A 19,894-nucleotide genomic window follows, 5' to 3' on the forward strand; every position below is an offset into this window, starting at 1 on the left:
ACGCACACACTGCAGCTTGTTGTCCATGCATTAATCATTCATTTCCATCTGCCTGATCTTATCACACTGTCAACGATCCTTCCGACTTCTTTTCATCAAAGATCCCACGATAGGACTGAGCTGTGGGCTTTCATTTTGTTCGTCTTCCACAGTGGTAAGATTTCGTAAAATATATTTCTGTGAATTGAAGACTAATAGGAAATTGTGCGTATGATTACCGGGACTCTTACATTCCCGCAATCTCTTGAATACTTCCTGGAATTCTTGTCAGTCAGCCAATGTAATTTTCGGCCAAAAGCCATTAATAATAGAAAAACAACTGCGTTCAAGTTGAAGTCCTAGCTCAAATATGAGTGTTGATTAAAAAAAAAAGGGCAAGAGGCGTGTATCATTACTCTTTTAGACTCACATCAATATTTGCTTAGTACAAGTACGACTGAAAGCTGTCTTTCTCCAAAGCACAGAGGAATTCTCGTCCATAAAAATTACAAGAGACATTTGCCAAAGTGGTGAGCGTGTCGTCTATTTGTTTACAAGGGAAGGTCGCCCGAATGGGGGAAAAAAAAAAAAAAAAAAAAAAAAAGACTTTACAAGTTCATGAGGACATTCGATGCAACACGTTGATGAGACGTGTTACATCAGATGTCCTCAACAAGGACACCGGACAATGTATAATTTCACTCGAAACTAACATGCCGTTGTTGCAAACTTGGACCCAAGTCGTCATCCCAAATGCCACGCGGGAGACCTTGAAACCGACTCACACGACGAAGGACTTTTAACGTGTCAAAGCCAAAGTATTGTCATGCACCATGCATCCGAAGCCCTCTCCACACATATGCTTCATCAATCCAACCCCCCCCCCCCCCATTACGTAACTGTGCTAAATGCTAACAAGAGTGGAAGGGCACAACCACCCTCCACCCTCCCACAGCGTGACTGAAAAAGAAAATGGTTTTACGTGAATGGTTGTAGAGCTGCTGTCCTTGTAATCCTCCGTTTGCGTTTTTTCTAGCAGGTTTGTGCTTGCGGGTATGCGTGAGAATCTGTGGTTGCTGAAAACACGCGCACAAAAAAAACAGTAGCTTTGCACGTCTGACATTGCTGCACCCATTTGTGTTACCTAGCTTGACCCTGCCGTGCGACCTTTGTGCGCTGGCGATGCAGCTCGAGGCCCGTCTCCATGTACAGTACAAACGGGGGAAAAAAAAAAAAAAAACCACAGCTTAAGGTGGCGCACCAAATGCACCGGTGAACAACGAGACTGCTTCCGTCTCTGGGGACATTCTGCACACACTGTCGGCGGCGGCGGCGGCAGCTTGCAATGTTGGAATTTGCAACAAACATATGTCAAGCTTGTTGCTGTGATTAAAAAGAAAGAAAAAAATAAATAAGCTGGGAGCTATCGCGCCAAAAACCTTTTTTGCTGTCTGTCGTCAACCAAGCGCCGAGGCACACACGGCCACACGCAAGCACGCACGGGACGTCACAAGCCGAGTAACAGTTGGAATATGATTGCGCCATGTCCTGGAGGCGAGCTGAAAATGGATCACTGACAGACATGTCGATAGACAATATTGTAATAAACCCCATGTCCCAATGACAGGGAACCCCCATTTATCGCAGGGGGCGCATTCCAAACCCACCCACTATGGGTGAAAATCCTGATATGGGGACCACATAAAAAAAAACATCTACAAAATAGTTTAACTCCTCCCTTATGAAAACACACTTTTTAAACACATGACTATGGAATAAGTACAGTATGAGATACATTAATGTGCCTTTGAAGGGTAAGTCCACTCAAAAATGGATACATTTTTTTTCCTTTAATTAATTTTTTGAACAGTAATATGTTCTATGTGGCCCCGCCCGTTTTTATCCATCTCGAGGGGCGGCCATTTTGTTACTTGTCGACTGACAATGACATCACAGTTGCTCAGGTGACAACCAATCACGGCTCGACTGTTTTGTGGGTTTGGTCATGTGACGTTCACAAGCTGAGCCGTGATTGGTCGCTCACATTTAATTATAATGTTTCATGAGAAAACACTTAAGAGATGACACTTGGCCACTATGTAAAATAGTTAGTGTCCACTTAAGTGAGATAAACGCTGACCACTCACAACTACGGAAACACTCCTCATATAGGAGAGAGAGAGAGAGAGAGAGAGAGATCCTTCTCCTTGCCACCTTGTGTCGCATGAACCTCACACCCTCCCACCACTAACATCCCATTCCACCGTTCCCATGGCAACCCCCTCTTCCATTCCCATGGCACCCGCCTGCTGTCCGCCAGACACACGGCGGCGTGACACTGACACATGAGGTGAAAGAGAGAGAGAGAGGGAGGACAGAGAGCGAGAAACAGGGAATGCCCAAAGACTTTTCTTTTTTTTTTTTTTTTTTTTTTTTTAATCCTGCAGGAGAGCCCTGTTATGGCAACATGTCATTTTCGTTAGGAAACTCATTACTGTAAAACCTTTGAATTATAACCAATTATCAGGTTGAGATGCAGGCTGTAACGACATGTAGCCTACTTGTTGAAAGTGTGCGAGTGTAGCGTACGTGTGCGTGGACATACTTTGGGTGTGGGACAGGAAGCGGTAGAGAGGCGTGAGGTGGCCTGGGCGCGGGGCGACTCCGAGGGCGTGGTGCTGAGGGAGGCCGTGTCCCTGGGCAACACCTGCACACCCCGCGAGATAATGGAGTCTGGGATCTGAGGTCACACACACACACACACACACACACACACACGTACCATCAAAAGCCATATTATACTATAGTGATGGTGGGAAATTTTGAAAGAAATTTGGCATATACAACAAACTTTTCCCACAGTGTTACATGTCAAACGTTTTGACTCACAGGACTTGAGCAAATGAAGAATGACAAAATATGGATGTTGCTGTATGGAGGGAGGGAGGGTTGGGCGGGGGGTGGGGGCGGAATCTTACCAACATCCATTAGTGACTGGAAATTGAGGTGGGATGTTAGCCTGACAAAAGAGCCCTACAGCAGGTTCCTTGCTGCAACAGGGCGGGATGATGGGAACGGAGAGACACTGGATGTTACGGGTCTTATGTGTGGACCAAAAAGACACAGCATGCAAACACGCAAATGTAGGATGAAGACACGCACAGGCATAATCATGTTGACAGATTGACTGTTTCCATGTTTGAGGAGGACGTTACACTTTGAAGGTGGTTAGCGAAGCTGTGTCATAAGCATTTATAGATGAGTAGCATCCTTTCTTGAGTGATTTGAATTGCAAAAGTCAAGTTCACTCAAAGTTTGATTACGCATCTAATTAAATTATACGTTACATTTTTGCACATTGACTCAGTCAGAATTCTCCTCTGGGACATAAAGAGAAAAAGTCAATCTTTTGATCTGAAGTGCTTTAGCTAGCTTGACTTCAACTTGTCATGAATGTAATATACTGTATTCGTAAGAAAATAAATAAAAAAGGGAAAAAAAAAAGAAAAACTTGTTTGGGAGTTTGCTGAAAAGTCACTTTTAAGTATAAAAGAACACTAGAGAAAAAATAATGTCAATATACAGCCTTTAACACAAGTATATCAACCAGTATTTTTTTTTTTTTTTTAAATGAGATACAGCCTTTAACACAAGTATATCAACCAGTATTTTTTTTTTTTTTTTTAAATGAGTACATTTTTCCTAGTACGTCCACTTTAAAATCCAGAAGAAATCAAATATTCACAGGTCGAAAGTTTTTTTTTTTTTTTTTTACATTAACATTTTTCCATTATTTATGATGAGATAATCGCAAAGCTGCAGTTTAATATTAAGCTCCAACAAAATGTGGGACTTGAGCTCAAGTTGCACACTTGGCAGCACTTAAAAAAATAATGAATAAAAATCGATAAATAATAAAAAAGACTACATCATCTTATCACTTTAAAACAGCGCACTTTTTGTATAATTTTCTGCAAAATCTTTGAGAGCGCTGCTATTCTAAAATCCTCCATAGCTTTAAGTGGTTGCTCGGTAACAAGTGTGGAACATTGCGACATGGCACACACAGTATGAAGGGCACACAGAAACACAAAAATATCCCATCTCTTGTTTCCACGTGTTCGTACCTTGGCGGCGATGGATGCTGCGGTGATGTGGGAGGAGGAGCTGTCCTCCGTGGACGCCACGCCGCTGTCTTTCTTCTCTTCATCCTCATCCTCGCACTGCACGCCCTTGTCCTCCGTCTGACGCCGTGGCGAACTGTTGGGCGGCGGCGAGAGAGGCGGCGGCGGCGACGGCAGGTCCTCCAGCTCGTCCGCCGCCTCCTTAACCTTCACCACGGCGTCGCGCAGGAGGTCGATGGCGTGTGGCAGCGCTGGCAGGATGAACTGGAAGCATTCCTGCCGGAGACACAACAAGGACGTTGTACAATATAAAAAGTAGAGTGGATCCCCATTATATACTGTTGGGGGTGGCCAATCTTTTTCATTTGAGGGACACATGAAATACGATACGATACAATTTTGTGGGGAAAAAAACAAATTTTGCTTCTAAAATTGAATCATCTTTATTCACCACAGTCTCACTCAGTCCACTTCCATCCTTTTACCCCCCCCCCCCCAATTAGCCTTGTGGGCCAGGTCAAGTGTCATTTTAGTATATGCCGCGGGCCGCTGAAAAATGGATGGGCTCAGGGCCGTAGTTTGGACACCCCTTCATGTTTCACACAAATGCGTGCAGTTTCACTTTTTAAGTTAGCATTAAGATAGCTTACTTTTGTTTGACAAAACTGCACGGTTCTTTGCATTTCACCACAGCATAATGGAGAATGTCTTCACTTCCTGCAGATGTTTCAAATAAACATGCAGCGACAATTATTTATCCGAAACCTGTCCGTCTTTCTTGTCGGCACATTTTTTTATTGTATTTTTTTTTTGCTTTCTGGTCTCTTACTTTTTAGTATGTCAGTGTGCCTTTGGCTCCTCCGCTATGCTAAACGCTCCATTCTCCTCTCTCCCGAGACAAGAGCTAATGTGCGAAATTATTTATCTTCTTGTATATTTTAAGCACTGAAAGGATACATTATTAATCAAGCCAAAGCTTTACTCTATCTACACGGCTTGCAAAACGGGCTTCCACAACATCATTTTCCCACCAATGTCTGATTAGCAGTCATGACGAATGTAACCTTGATTCAAATGCGCTGCCGTCTGAACATTTGTGAAAGAAGAACGAAGGTGTCCTGTCTGGAGTGAAGGAAGAGGAGTTACGGTGTCAAAAGCCCGGAGACATTCCTCCTCCCACATTTATGCGCTTTCACGGCACGCCGAGGTGTCTGCGAGTACCTCGGCTTTGTCCTGGAGGTGAACAACTGTCAGGAACACTAAAGAGCAGAACGCTGGGCCAGAGAAAACGCCACTGACTTTGTCTTTATGGCTTTTCAGTAATGGCGCACAGAACCCAATGAATCTTTACGGGGAGGAAAAGTGTACCGATGATGATGTCATAGAAAAATACGTTTATACTGGATTGTATTGTGATGGCAAGTTAGGGGGAAGCGTCACCGTAGAACCAGAAATGACCATTTTTGAGACACAGGAAAGCATAAAAAGTTCGCTCAATATAAAGAAGTGGATAACGAACAAAGAAACCAACACTTTTTATTCGGATTAAAGGCCTGATCGGAATAAAACTGCTTCATGTACACACCCCATTCGGAATATTCTGACCCGATCAAGATTTTATTCCAAACGCGAGAGGTGATTTCTGTTGATTTATAATCCCATCGGCATGCATGAAAACACATATTCCGAAATTTCGTAAACAAAACGTCTATGCCGCGCATGTCTGTGATGTCAGTATACGCGTTTTATGTTATTCCTGGAAGCTAGTAGAAGCAGAGCAAGCGAAAGACGCAATACTGAACTGGCCTGGATCTCCATTAGGAAGTTTTAAGTCGACGTAACAGCGCAAACGGGAAAAAATAGGCAAAATAACGCTAACGTTTGAAGTAGAAATGGACGAAGCGATGTTTTGGTGACATGGAAGTCACTACGGCTTGTTCTTCTTCTATTCCTATTTCCGGAATATTTGGTCAATCTGCGCATGTTGAAATAATTTCTTCCGATCATAAGTGCGATACATGAACATTTTTAGTGCCAGTGCATACGATCACAATTTGAATCCGAACTCTGATCGGATGGAAGACATTTTGTCCATGTAAACATAGCCACTGGCACCCATAGCTTTTTTTTATACCAGACGTTTTACGACAACTGCAACTCTGCTCTCAAAATGCTGACCACTTGACCGAAACCTTGCAATGCGCTGCTAGCGCCGTTAACTTTAACCGGGAGTTGACGCGGGAGACGCTGACATGTCAGCAGATGAGTGGAGGAGGGCGACGAGTCAATGATTCAACGCAATAGTTAAAAAATCGATGGGGATGTGCGCGCGCATGCTCGCGCGCAACGAGATGCAGACGGATGGTGCGGTCAGCACAGTGGAGCGGGAGATGGATGGAGGGGGGAAGAGAAAAAAAAAAAAAAAAAAAAACGACGGGTGGGCGGAAAATGCGCACTCGCACATGTCGGAGACATCACAGGCAAAACACAAGCCCACACATGTGCTGTGATCTATGCCTTTGTAGATAACCGTCAATGAATCAGTCCAGCGAACGGGCGACGACACACTCACGCGCTCTTCAAATCTATATGGCGACTTGAGCGGGGTACACGCATACAAGTGTAGAACACACTGGACTGGGTTTTGCTTTGAGAATTGCATGTGCCTTAAAGAGGCGGCGCCAGGTGGCGAGACGTGACGCCAGTGAGCGCGCGCGAGCGTCGGGGGAGAGCTGTGGCCGACAGCAGCTTCTGTTTTAGTGTGAGAAGTGCATCGGCGACAGTGGCTCGCCTTTCCTACATGTGAGGGCATTGCAGTAAAAGACAACCAAAAAAACACATTTTAAAAATATCCCTGTTGTAGTGGGGAAACGCTGTCGTTACAAAATTAACAGTTGCTTCGTCCATTTTTTGGAATACTTCTCTTTGCATGTACGACTCGCAAAATGAACAGCGTGGCAATTTAATAAAATCTCACTATGATAGCTAAATACACTTGCATTGTCTTTTTTTTTTTTTTTTTTTACCAGCGCTGTTTGAAAGTAATATAGTCCTCCACGTTACAGGTTTCCCCTAAATTCATTGAGAGAGAATTGTTTTATACATGTTTGACTTTACCAGTATTCTTAACAACACCATTGTGCTTGATCACCATTTGCGCATCTTCACAAAACAATTGAAAAGTCCTCATCTCATCCTACCTGGGAGCCTTTCTTGCTTCCTGGTAAGTTAATGATTAGTGTCTTCCCTCGGATTCCGCACACAGGTCTGCAAACATACAACTGTGAGTGATGGGGAAAGCGGCGCAGACCACAACAAGGCAGAGCAACTTGCAGTTGAGGTAACGGATTTACAACATCTCAATCTATTCTGATGATTGTTTCTTCATCATCCATCATCCACACGCACAGTCTGCGTTGGCGCCCACAAACGGACCCATGCAACCAAAGAGCCTTGGCAGAGGTCATGAAGCAAATATGTCTGACCTGGACAGCATGCCGAGCGGCGTGACGTTGAGAGAGCCCATCAACATCGCCAGCGACATCCCCGGAGCCTCACGCTCGATCACCTCCTTCGTGGCCTGGAGAAATGACATGTTTATCGATGCATCGTCATTTCGCAGACTGTGTCCGCATCCCGAGTCCGCTATGAAGTGCTGGAAGTCCAAAGCCTGACACCGATTGGACGACAAGGAGAGCGATTGATGGGCATCCAGTTGTCGGGAGCAATTTGCAGAATGTTAAACAGAAAGTCATATATATGATACATTTTAAGTGCGTGGGTTGACTATCGATTGAGACCTAACATGGCGTGCCGTAAACCCTGAGAGCACGCATCGAGATGAAGAGATGTGTTCGTCGGCAGCGTTCAGGGTTAAATCAGATAGAAGGTATTATCAGACAACGTGTACACGTCTCCTCCGCTGGCCTCTCCCTTCTTGGCCTTCCTTCCAGGAAGATTGCCGCTGTCTCACGTGATTGATGAGGGCCGGTGAGACTGCCGAAGCTCAGCTGCTGCCAAATTGTGCGCGCGCGAGTGAGTGAAATCGAGGACATCGTGCGGGAGAGCACGGTACTGCGCAAGCTGGTCGGTTAGCTTAGCTTTTATAAAGTGAAGGACTTGCGGTTTTTCTGAGATATGTTGCGTGTTTATTTGCCTTCACAATTCAAAACAGTTCCCAGGTGTGATATGCGTCCATCGGAAAAAAATACCGCCGATTATGAAGAATAACAGCACACTTTTCACACTCCATTCTTGTCTTGCTGAAATCAGCTCCATTTTCAGCGACCGGCTCCGTTTCATCTTTCGTCTCTAATACCGCTGCTGCCTCTGGTGAGTTTGGCTTTTGTTACCATGACAACCAGGGATGGACCCCAAGCTTTTTTTGATTAGAGAAGCTTCTCGGGGGGGCCTCTGGTCATCTCGCCAGCAAGTGTATACGTAACAGAGGCCTGTTTCTCACTTTTAAGAGTAACTGACATGTTGCTATTGTGTCTATTTCGAAACGATAAAGACTGTAACGTGATGAGTACCAACCCATATCAAACAGACATCTACCAAGGTAAAAAAAAAAAAATCCTAATTTGGATCAAAGCAAAAATAAACAATCATCTCTTGCACGTGACTGAATTTTGATTTTAAGAGTCATGTATTATTCATAGAGAAAACAGAATAATCCCGATTCCATTTTTTAATGCTGACAACTGACAAACTCAATCTCCCGAGCAGAAGACAAACACAAAAACAAATCCACAAAGTGCTCGACACATGTACTGACACCTGCCAGCCATTATCTCTTAATTGCTTACACGATCCCACATTAAGAAATTTAAAAAAAAGAGGGAATCAGTAAGGATTTGACTTCAGCCGCTTTATTTCCCATGAGACCGTGGGGCTAATTACGCTGTATGTTAATCATCGCTCACAGACACACACACACACACACACATTTGTGTCAGCAAAATGCTAAAAAGACAAAAGCATCAGGAGACGTTTGTCTGTATTTCCTTCATAGAAACAAAAGCGTAAATGTATCATTTTTAGTGGCGACGATGCCTAGGCATACGTCTGAAATCGCACCCCCCAAAAAAATTGCATGAATGACATCACGCGAGACGTCAGTGTACCTCGCGAGAAAATGATTTACTTTGAGTTTTGCTTCAATTTTGGCCTTTTTTTCGTGTGACGAAGAATGCTACAAAGTGAGACATATGACTTGATTCACTTTCATGGAAAGGTTTAAGCAGTGATGTTACGACATAAAGAATTGAAGAAGTTTTAAAAAAAAAAAAAAAAAAATCTCCATCACTTATCCTTATTACAAACCGGCGCTCACACCAGCTGACTGAGTGAGAAATGTGGCACACGACTGCTCACCGTTCTGTGTTCTCATGACAAAGAAAGTGAACCCACCTCCGGTGTGACGTCTCTCGGAGCAAAGCCGGTACCTCCGGTGGTTAAAATGAGGTTAAGCTCCTTTTCGTCGCACCAGTCCACCAAAGTCTCCTGTTGACACGCCAGGGCGCGCACAGTGAGGACCCCAGCGTGGGGTGGGGAAACTGCTGCAAATGATGAGAAAAATAATAGCCTACCTTGATTTCGTCTATTTCATCCGGCACTATCTTGTAAGCCACGATCATACCACCCAACCTGAAAGGAAGAAGAAAAAAAAAAATAAGGTCAGTAAAGCATCTTCCTGTCTCTATTTCACTGACTTTGCACATGTACGCTGCACAGTGACGATGTTGACTTCGAATGTAATTGCTCATTTCTGTCTTTCGATGAGAGTATTTAGTCCAGGTTCAGGTTCCAGGGGTGTTTTTTTTACCCAATTGCAAATGAGTGCAAGTGTTTATTACTCGACATTTTCCAATCAATCTTAATGTTATTGGTATATTACAATTTATGTCAAGCAAAAGTGAAATTCAAACTGGACTAGGGAGGAAGAGTAACGGCAAAAATTGGAGCTGGGCGGAATGTCTCCCCGGAACATAAACATACAAGCATTGTGACGTGATGACATGTCAGCATTTATAATGGAATGTTAACCATGTCCACATGAGATCACCTTTAATGCAAGGAACCCGTTTACAACATGCAACAGGTCTCCACGTTTTAATTCAACAGGGACCGTTTTCTACCCAAGTAGGTGCTGCTGAGTTGGTTAGCAGCAGAGGCTTCATTTGGAAAAAGGAGACATTTATTTTAAGATGCATGTGCCTGAAGACTAAATGTGTGCCTAATAGGTCAAATAATCGGCACATGGGAGAAAAAGGCCCTGAAAGAGAGACAGAGGAGAGGAGAGGAGAGGAGAGACAGAATGCCCTTGAACATCCCCTCCTGGAAGGACTTTCCACAGGACAGCCCACTCAAGAAGAAGCTGCTGCTGCTGCTGTCGAGCCCTGGCGACCTCCGGTGGTCGAATTGAGTAGGACACCTCCGCCCCAAAACAACCCGAGGCTCAAGGTGAAGGCTCAGCGCAGACGCCACTTATATAACCCCCACCACCTATTTTTTTGCTCTTTTTTTTTTTTCTTAACAGGACAGCTATTTTTGGAAGGGATCTGCATCGTGTCTCCCCTGCGCGACAGCCACTTAAACGCCACGATACCCACCAACTCTGGGAACATTCATTTTTAAGCCTTTTAGACGGTTTTACCCACTCACGGGCTGACTTGTCACATGCAAGAGTAAAATCTGTGCACCGAAAATAACATTTAAGGTGTACATGTAACTTTTCCCTCCCATGTGCCCCCCCCCCCAACACACACGCACACGCCTCTACTGCTGGCATTTCAGCGATGGCACAAGTGATTTACTTCTTCCGATGTGCTTGGGAGAGATGATGGTTTGCGCCATCTCCGTACTTATAACTTTGTGTGCACGAGCACGTGCATTTTCAAGCATGTACACTCGTCCTATAAGGTGCGCGTGCGCGCGTGTGTGCGTGGGTTTCACCTCAGGAGGGTAAAGGAGCTGTCAAGACAAATCACCTCTCTCTCTCTCTCTCGTGGGGTTTTTATGGCGCTCTGTTTCAGCCCAAATGAAAATATGCTCAACACAAATAACGAGGGTTCCTTCCCACTGTTTCCTAGGCAACCCAACCTGTCTGAAGCCTCTACTTGCCACGCTGTTCATCATGAGTGTGTGTGTGTGTGTGTGTGTGTTTGTGTCTCTAGGAGAGTTTGTGTGCTTCATTGAATGTTTGCGAGTTTGCGCTGCAATATTTTGGGGTGAGGAGGTTGCCGATTGACCCGCACATTTCGCTTATGCTACAATGTGATCAAGACGTGATCACATCCACGTTAAGTGTACTCACTGGCAACGGGGCCAAAATATCGGGCAGCACTGAGGTCGACTGGATTATGGGCAAGAAAAGGCACATATGAGCGCTGCGTGGTGGCAGTGAAGTCCACTCAGCTCACTTCACAACAAGCAGCACTTTGGCATAGAGAAGAAATCTTCAAGAAAGAGGCTTCAAGCTCTTTAATGCGACTCCAGAGTGCAAGTTTACTGTCAAACTAAACATAAAACAAAGAGAATTGCCCATGTATTTAAAACAACCACATATCTTTGCTGTTAGCTTAATGCTACCACATAGTGGGAAATGCCATAGACAGACCAACCAATAGCTTCTATGGTTATTTTGCTTGAAGGATATTCAAACAAACGTTGCAGCAACACATGTAGACAGACAAAATAACACTCTTTGTTTTTCAGCATTTAGCCTACATTTTATCAATACCTTCAAACGTGTTTGTTTGCAAACGGATGTTCCTGCACCCCGTGTACAGCTGCAGCACAAACACGGGAACAGGAATTGTATTTAAACACAATGGCTACTCATGACCTTTAAAAAAAAAAATTTAAAAAATGAATAGATGTAATATAATGATAATATACATAATATAATAAATATTTTAAAAAGTTTTTAAACTTAAATCTATAAATAATTAAATGGATGGGGGCGGGGCTGAACGGCAGCTAGACAGATTTCTGACAGGGCTATAGCACCTCTTAGCCCTGGTGTAGCACTGCACATGAAAGAGGATTCATAACTCGAGAAATATCTCGCACACCCCTCAGGTTGCACAATTCAGAATCTGCCTCCGTTTTTAAACTTTCAGTTTAACCCACCCTTGCGTGTCAGCTCTATAAATCTCCCCCTACTGAAATTCATCCATACGAGTAAGACATCGACTAAAGCTCACGTTGAAGGCCAAGTGCAGCCTTTTAGCCGGAGGTCTGTGCAAAAAATAAATAAATAAAAAAAATCCTGACAAAGGAGGGGTGAGCAAAAGGGGAAATAGTTTGAGATTTCAATGGGAGGTGTGTGTCGGAGGGACTAGTACGGTAGTCGTCTGGGCCTGAAAGCCTTGGCGTTCAAAATTTTCTATGAATAAAAGACGAGCGGTGTAAGAGGATAAAGGAAGGATGAGACGCGGAGTGAACGGAGTGAGAGCACCAAGAGATACACCGTCAGGGGTACACTTACTGAGAGTGTGTACGTGCGTGTGCGTGTACCGCAAATCTCTGTGGCAGTGGGACACTTTTAAGATGAAACCCATCTGCCAGGGTGATTTTATTAATAATAAACAAGCTCTCGGCGCAGGGCACTCACTCTCACGTTCCCTTTCTTTCCCCCTTCGCTTGCAAGACAGTGCATTGTGGGGACACGCGCACACACACACGCACACACATAAGGCTCCTCGTAGTGGCATGGAGCCCATTACAGGCCATCCATATGTAGGGGAGCTCTCAAGGGGTCACCTCTCCGCTGATGGAGAGAGGGGGGAGGGACCCGACAAGCCCACCTCTTTAAATCCCTGACGAGCTCCGAGTGCTCAGCGAGGGCTTCCATTCCCGTGATTCCACTCGACAAGGAGCTCGGAAATATGCCACGGAACACCGATTCCATTTTTATTTGTCAACCCACAAAACAAACATTACCGACGTAAAAATAAATAAATAAAACATCGACAACTGTTTGAATCGAGTTCCAGGTGCATCTCCAGTGTATTTGAAGGTGTTAATGCTTCATATAAAATACACTTGGCATTAGCATTGAACACTAAAGTAGGTGATCAGAGGAGACCTATTACGCATTTTTTTTTCTTCACAATAGTTCCCAGGTGCTTTAATTATATGTCTGTGAGATGCTTTAAACAAACTACTCCAAGGACCAGGAATTATAGCCACTTGACACACCCCCATTTCTTTTCTTCCTGAGATTAGCCAATTTCAATTTATGCAAAGGGTGTGAAAAAAGTTGAGCCCTACTATACATACAAAATATTGCACCGTATAAACCACAAAAACATGGTGCGATTATCAGGGAAGAAGCAGGTTGCCGTAAAGAAATGAAACGGGCGAGAATATGGTGGCTATTTTGAGAGGCTGCCTCGCCCCATTCACTGTCCAGGCACGCTTTGTCCAAAGTAGATTGCTAGCATTGCTAGCGACAGAGACCGCACGCTTGAATATTCAATTCACAGGTACAAATACAGTAATGCATTCTTGTAAAACACAACATATGTATACGGTACGTATTTTATTTGTGTGGCTAGCATTGCATAGCTTGCACAAGCTCAACCTGAACAAAAGGAAACAAAAAGCGGGCCACGTGCTCATCAGCCTCATCTGTTTGCATGTTGTCAAAACACCTCGGGACGTCCTTGAATGCCAAATTGGGAGAAGTGATGGATTTTGCACGTGTCCGTTCCCCGGAGACGTTCTAATCGTGAATTTAGATGCATTATTTTTGTTTTGAGATGCCCCATTCCAGCTGATCTGTTCCCGTGCGCGTTTTAGCGGGACACCATCCGGTGCTGCAAGGTGCATCCATCTCGTTAAAACTGCTGTACGCCCGCCCTTCTCCATGCCCACATAGCAGAAAGTGTGACGCTCACTGACATTTATCGGTCATTAGAATCTTAGTCAGCCCAACGTGTGTTTGTGTGCGTGTGCTGATGCCTGATCTTCAGTAACAGATGGCTGCAACTTAACCCTCCTCTCAACCCCTTTTGTCGGGTTTGGTTTAAATCTGTATTGCCGCGTTTTCTAGGCACTCAAAATGTCCAATCGCTACAGCTGTACATGGCTTACAATTAAACTTCAAACACTGGTCTTCGAATCGAATCTGATCTTCATTTAAGTCACAACAAAAGACGGTCTTCGGTACTTACAGGTGAATACCACACAAACAATGATGCGTTTTCATGTTTTCATCGACCGCACTACAACCAACCTTAGAGTCTAATCAATGCGTTGGGATTGGAGGTGGTTAAAGATACCATATCCTGTACAGAAACATAACAGTTTCTAGTTTTTTATTCAAGAAACGGAAACACTGAGTGACGTAAAGCATGCCTTGAGGAAGCACTGAAATGCATTTAGATTTGATGTTTAACATCTTATTTTTACATTTGAATAGCGCTAAATAATGCTGAGACTTTACTTTAAACAATTCCTGTACAGATAACATAATTTATAGATTATTTTTGTATTGATTATTTTCCATGGGGAAAATAAATAATTAAAAATCAGAACAAATTACAGGTATCAAAGGTATTGTGTTTGACTTTCGGGTTCTACAGTATGTCTATTTATTGTTGTAGACAGTAAATAAATGTCAATATTAATTAATGCTAATATTATTATTTCATTCCTCTTGGTGCATATACTGTAATCATCCAACATGAAATTAAGTTAAATGCTTTCCATTTCCCAACATTTAGCCAGCCTTTTTTTTTTTTTTTTCCACTAACAACGTATTCTTGCAAGATTCCACATCTATAATCAGTGAGTCATGAGTTCCCGATCACAATCTGCGGCTCGGTCTTGCATGACAAACACGACATGGCGTCACACACAAACATCACATGAGACGTGAGCAGACCAAAGTGGACACGCAGCCAAAGACATGACAAGAAGGGAGCAACTTCATGGTCCCTCAAGCAGGAGGGCAATGACACTGCGTTGACGCTGACACCCTCGCTCCACTAAATCAATGGATGTAATGAAAATGACCCGGGCAACAGGAGAGGAGGAATGTTACAGCACTATTGAAAAAAGGCAGTGTGTGCTGTCGGAATTTTATTGAAGATCACTTACTGTTACATCTATGTTGGAACGTCAGAACCAATTATTTAGTGTGATGGATCTTTTTCCTTTTGGGACAAACCACTCAACCTTTGACAATGATTATTTACATGTATATTTATATACATATTTATATATATATTTTTTATGCCTCTTTTCATGTTGCACATCCTTATTCATAAAAACAATTGCAGATTTCACTTCCGCTTTGTGAAATGAACGACTCCTGCAGTCACACTGAGACGGCGGAGCGCTGCGGCGCTTTTGTTGTTGCCGTGCATGCTGGGAATTTCCCTCCACAGGGCGACACTGAGCCCCGACACGTTGCGTTCGAGAGATATTTTTAGTCCCTTTGTTACACTCCTTCATAAAAAGGCGCCCTCCATCAAATGTGTACAAACACGGATCTGCGCTCATTTAAGGTGGCAAATTCAAAGGCGTGTGATGATGTCCTTTTTTAATCGCCATCTGTATGAGTCATCAATGAGACTAATACTCACAAGGATGGATCGTGGACGAGATCTTTGAGGTTGACGCCGCTGCGGTCCTCTGCCAGGTTTCGGTAACAGCTGTCACTCACTGCACAGACAGGAGAAGAGGGAAACTAAACAGGCGCACATAATAAACTACAGAGCAAGCGACATGTCAAACGGATTGCTGCGGAACACCGCTAGCAGCCAGACAACTCGGTTGACCAAAATGGCCGGAAATAGTATTAGACAAGACGTTATGGGAAACCTCAATAGATTTCAGGACAAACAGCTGAATACAAAATAAGAACACTTGCAAGGAACTGCTGTGAGGCCACAACTCAAGTGTAGATGTAAAAACAATGAAAAAAAATATGGAGGTGTCTTTCAAATTAATTTCAGTTCATCTTAATGAGGAAAATTGATTTGATGTACGAGTAAATCTAGTTATGAGCTCCGTCAGAGAATGAATTTAATTTGTCGGTTAAGGTGCCCTTCCGGATTATGGGTATGTAATTGCGTTACCTGCGTATTGGAATTAAAAAAAAAATATTTATATATATGTATATATATATTTTTTAATTATGCTGGGAGTCAGCATTATGACGAGTAACATTAGATCACGAGGGTCACCATGGCCTTTATATAAAATCGGATTCTTTTTTTTTTTTAGTCTTCAATCTGTCTCCACTGCATGAAATTTAATATAATCCCGCCACCCCACCTCCCTTTTTAATTTATGATGATACTAACATTGTGCGGTGCCATCATTGCGGAGCAGGTGTGAGCCACATGAGTCATCACGTGCGACAGCGAGGGAGACGACTATGGCGAGAAAAGAAGACCAAAAGGAGGCGAGATGACAGGGGGTGGGGGGGTGCGAGTGGCGCGACAAGGTGCGCCGTGAAATGTGCACATAGGCCCAAAATAGACGCACAATGAGGCACATTCAGGAGAGGGGAGGTTGATGACGGTGTAGCAGTGGAACAATTGTACATGAGGCTGTGGTGTGCCATGATCCATGAAAAGGCGCGGGGGGGGGGGGGGGCGGTCGGCGGGGGTGCCGACAGGTGAAGCAAGAATGGTGTAAAAGATGGAAACTGCGCAGAGGGATGAGAAGGAGGGATGTAGCGAGTGTGAAAAAAAGGTGGGCGGGATGCGATAAAAGAGAAAAGTTATGAAAAATCAAATGAGGGGAGACATTTTTAGGTGGCTGGGCTTGGGAGGGGGGGGGGCGGCGAGCAGCCATGTGGAGGTAAACAGAGTGTGCAGGACGTTGCTCTGGGCGCTGGCAAATAAACGGGAGAGTGCTGACATTTGCACACTGGGCCAGCTCGGAAAGAAGGACACGTAGCGAGAGGGAGACTGCGCAGGGAGAGAGAGAGAGGGAGAGGAAGAACAAAAGAGGTGAGGAAGGAGAGGAAAAAGGGGGGGGTTGGGGGCATCATATGTGTGTGCGTGTGAAGGGGAACTTCCTACATGACTGCAGTATTCCTCTCGCGCGCACGCACGCACGCACACGCATAGCCCTTCCTCAGTCTTTCTCTCCCCCCTTGATCTAAAAATAGCCATCCCTTTTTCCTACAAGAGGCAGCAACCATTCTGAACCAATCAACGTCTTCTGTCATAGGCATGCGTGCCCACCCCCCCCCCCTCCATGTGTGCAACAAGGGGAACCCCTGGCTTAAGGTATGGAAGTGCCCCCCCTAAAAAAAAAACATCCTCTCTTCTTTTCTGCTGCCAGCCATTTGTAGAAGTCGCATAAAGCCGATTTCTTCTTGTGAAAACAATGGTACATAAAAAAAAAAAAAAGGGGAACGCAACATGGGAGCATGGGGGGCGGGGGGTTCTCCAGTCGAAAGAGGCTTCAAAGGAATATTAATACGACTGTTTGAAAAAGGAGGTTTAGAACATATAGGGAGCATGAAAGCAAAAGACGGAGATCGATGAGGGGGAAGTGATCAGTCTCGCTTTCCCACCTGCCTCTCAGGTACATTTCGGTCCAAGTATTTAGCATTTTTATCAATTTGCTTTAACAATATACACCAATGGATCCAAAACATTGATGAAGTAGCTCTTCAGCCACATGCGGTTCACGGAGAAAATCCACACAAGCACAGAAAGAACACGCAAACTCGCGCAGGAAGGCTGGAGCGGGATTTGAACCCAAACCTCAGAACTGTGAAGTGGCTATGCTAACCACTTGGCCCTATGTTATTACAGAATCATAAAAAAAATCATTGTCCAAATACTTTTGGGCCTCTTTTATTGGAGGTATTCTGCATAAAATGTCTCCAATTCCTAAATCGTGAATTACCAGAAACATGAAGTTAAAAACTGAAAGTCTATTATTTTCAAATCAGAAAAAATACATCCAAATACTTCTGGAAGCTAACTGAACCAATTTGCTAGCACTTCCCAAAAAAGCTGGAGCGTAGTTGGGGGATCCAGAATCAAACTGAAGCAACGATGCTCTGCAATGACCCATCGCCCCTTCTGGGGAGCACCATTTCCTGTGCTGGATGCTAAAAGGACACCGCGTCTGCATGGTTGCACAACCACTTGGACACAGACAGCAAAGGGCAGACAGACAGCTGTCAGAGTCCAAACTACAACGCCTGCCGTCCTATGGGTCCTTTTTTCTGTTCTTCCGGCTCACGCAACCCGATAAGTGCATATTTCATCGATTGTCTTCCAGATAATAATTGCCAACAAATACCGTTGTGTGATTATAGTTCCTCGTGTATTGTATTGAAGAAAAGTAGAGACATACACAGATGTAGTAGATACTGTATCGCAAGAAGTCGAAATGCCAATGCAATTTAATACTCTAGCCAATTTATTTCAATTGACACGTATCAGCTATGACTGTGAAGTACATGAAATAAGCATTGCACAAACTCCACAAGGAGTAGTGACAACAATGAAGTGAACAACAATACATTAATACTACAATTATATTAATACCGCATAAACGCGGTTCGGCATATTTTTAGGGGGGGGAAGCTATCCCCTCCCGTAAGCTGTTTTGAGGTTCAAGCCCAAACGAAAGTATAATTTTGGCACCATCTTATGACATCTGTGTTATTTTGTTCGGTTTAAATTCATTGATAGTGGGTTTTTTTTTGCTTTTTTTGTCTGCCTTTGAGAGGTCCCGTTTAGTTGGCGGTCCTTGAATGCACTTTGTGTAGTCAAAGTGAAACTCAAAAGTATGTTTCTGTTTCCTCCCTGATGCATCTAATAGCCATGAAGTCTACTTTGCTTTGACAATTTGCCTGTATTCCCCCACATTTATGAACTAACACCCAAATTGGCCGTATTTCTTTGCCAATTGATATGTGATGTCTATGCACTACCTGTGAGTGTGAGTGCATGTGATTGCAGCAGCCTGGATGTCCCCAGGCAACGGCAGTGGGAGGAGAGCAGGGGCCCTGATCGTCAGAAGTGCGATGCGGGCCAGAACTGCTCACACGAAATGTGGATGTGCACCTAACAACACAAACATGAGCGCACACTTGCTGTTAAGGGGTTAATCACCAGAGCTGGGCATTCCGTCGATATGACGGACCGGTCCGTTTTGCTCACGGTTGACGGGAAACCTTTTAAAATAAATTCATTTAGTCCGTCATTAGTCTATTTTTCGCGGCGAGGCTTCGATGGCCGCGGCGAGCGCAGGGAGGAAAATAGTGAGTTGTCGTTGCTTGGGTGGCAGATTTGAGTGGAGTTTAGTCAGACCCGCCGACGGATGTTTGAAATTAGAGGCGGACCGGCCTATGGTGTGGGTACTAATTTCTCCCCCCCGGAAAAAAATGACGGACGACGGAAGGGCGCCCACACTGCAGACGGATGACGAATAACGGACGCTCAATTTTGAGTAAAATGCCCAGTTCTGTTAATGACAAAGCCAAGCCAGAGTACGGGAGTTCAGGGCGCAGGGGAAGAGATCAAGAAACGGCAATGTCGTAAAATGTCATTAAAAAAAAAAAAACAATGTGCTCCACCATTGTTGTTTTGCTTCTGTTGCATTCATGCATGCTACACTAAACAACAAACACAATGCACCTCTGTTTAGAGGATTAAATGGAAACGACAGGCATGTAAAAAAAAAATATATATATATATACATATATACATATCAAATGTTTGCATGTTTAGGTTCCAAAATGCTGCTATAATGTTACAGGACACACTTTCTCATGAAAATGTCCCCTAAGACAATTA

General features: G+C 44.1%; 1 protein-coding gene across 9 annotated transcripts in view; it reads right to left on the reverse strand.

Annotated features, from left to right (window-relative positions):
* The window catches only part of gphnb (gephyrin b), a 64,794-nt gene that overhangs the window by 27,775 nt on the left and 17,125 nt on the right, over positions 1–19,894 (reverse strand). For all 9 annotated transcript variants that reach the window (XM_086018573.1, XM_086018572.1, XM_086018571.1 and 6 more), the window contains exons 2-8: positions 15,704–15,782; positions 9,695–9,752; positions 9,516–9,608; positions 7,589–7,683; positions 7,304–7,370; positions 4,107–4,379; positions 2,585–2,719 (exon numbers count right to left, since the gene is read on the reverse strand). In XM_086018573.1, the coding sequence (XP_085874699.1) occupies positions 2,585–2,719; positions 4,107–4,379; positions 7,304–7,370; positions 7,589–7,683; positions 9,516–9,608; positions 9,695–9,752; positions 15,704–15,782 (800 nt within the window). The remainder of the gene's footprint in view (positions 1–2,584; positions 2,720–4,106; positions 4,380–7,303; positions 7,371–7,588; positions 7,684–9,515; positions 9,609–9,694; positions 9,753–15,703; positions 15,783–19,894) is intronic.

Source organism: Filicampus tigris, chromosome 20, assembly GCF_054856515.1.
Source record: "Filicampus tigris isolate MCC_2025a chromosome 20, RoL_Ftig_1.0, whole genome shotgun sequence".
In the NCBI taxonomy this organism is placed as follows: domain Eukaryota; kingdom Metazoa; phylum Chordata; class Actinopteri; order Syngnathiformes; family Syngnathidae; genus Filicampus; species Filicampus tigris.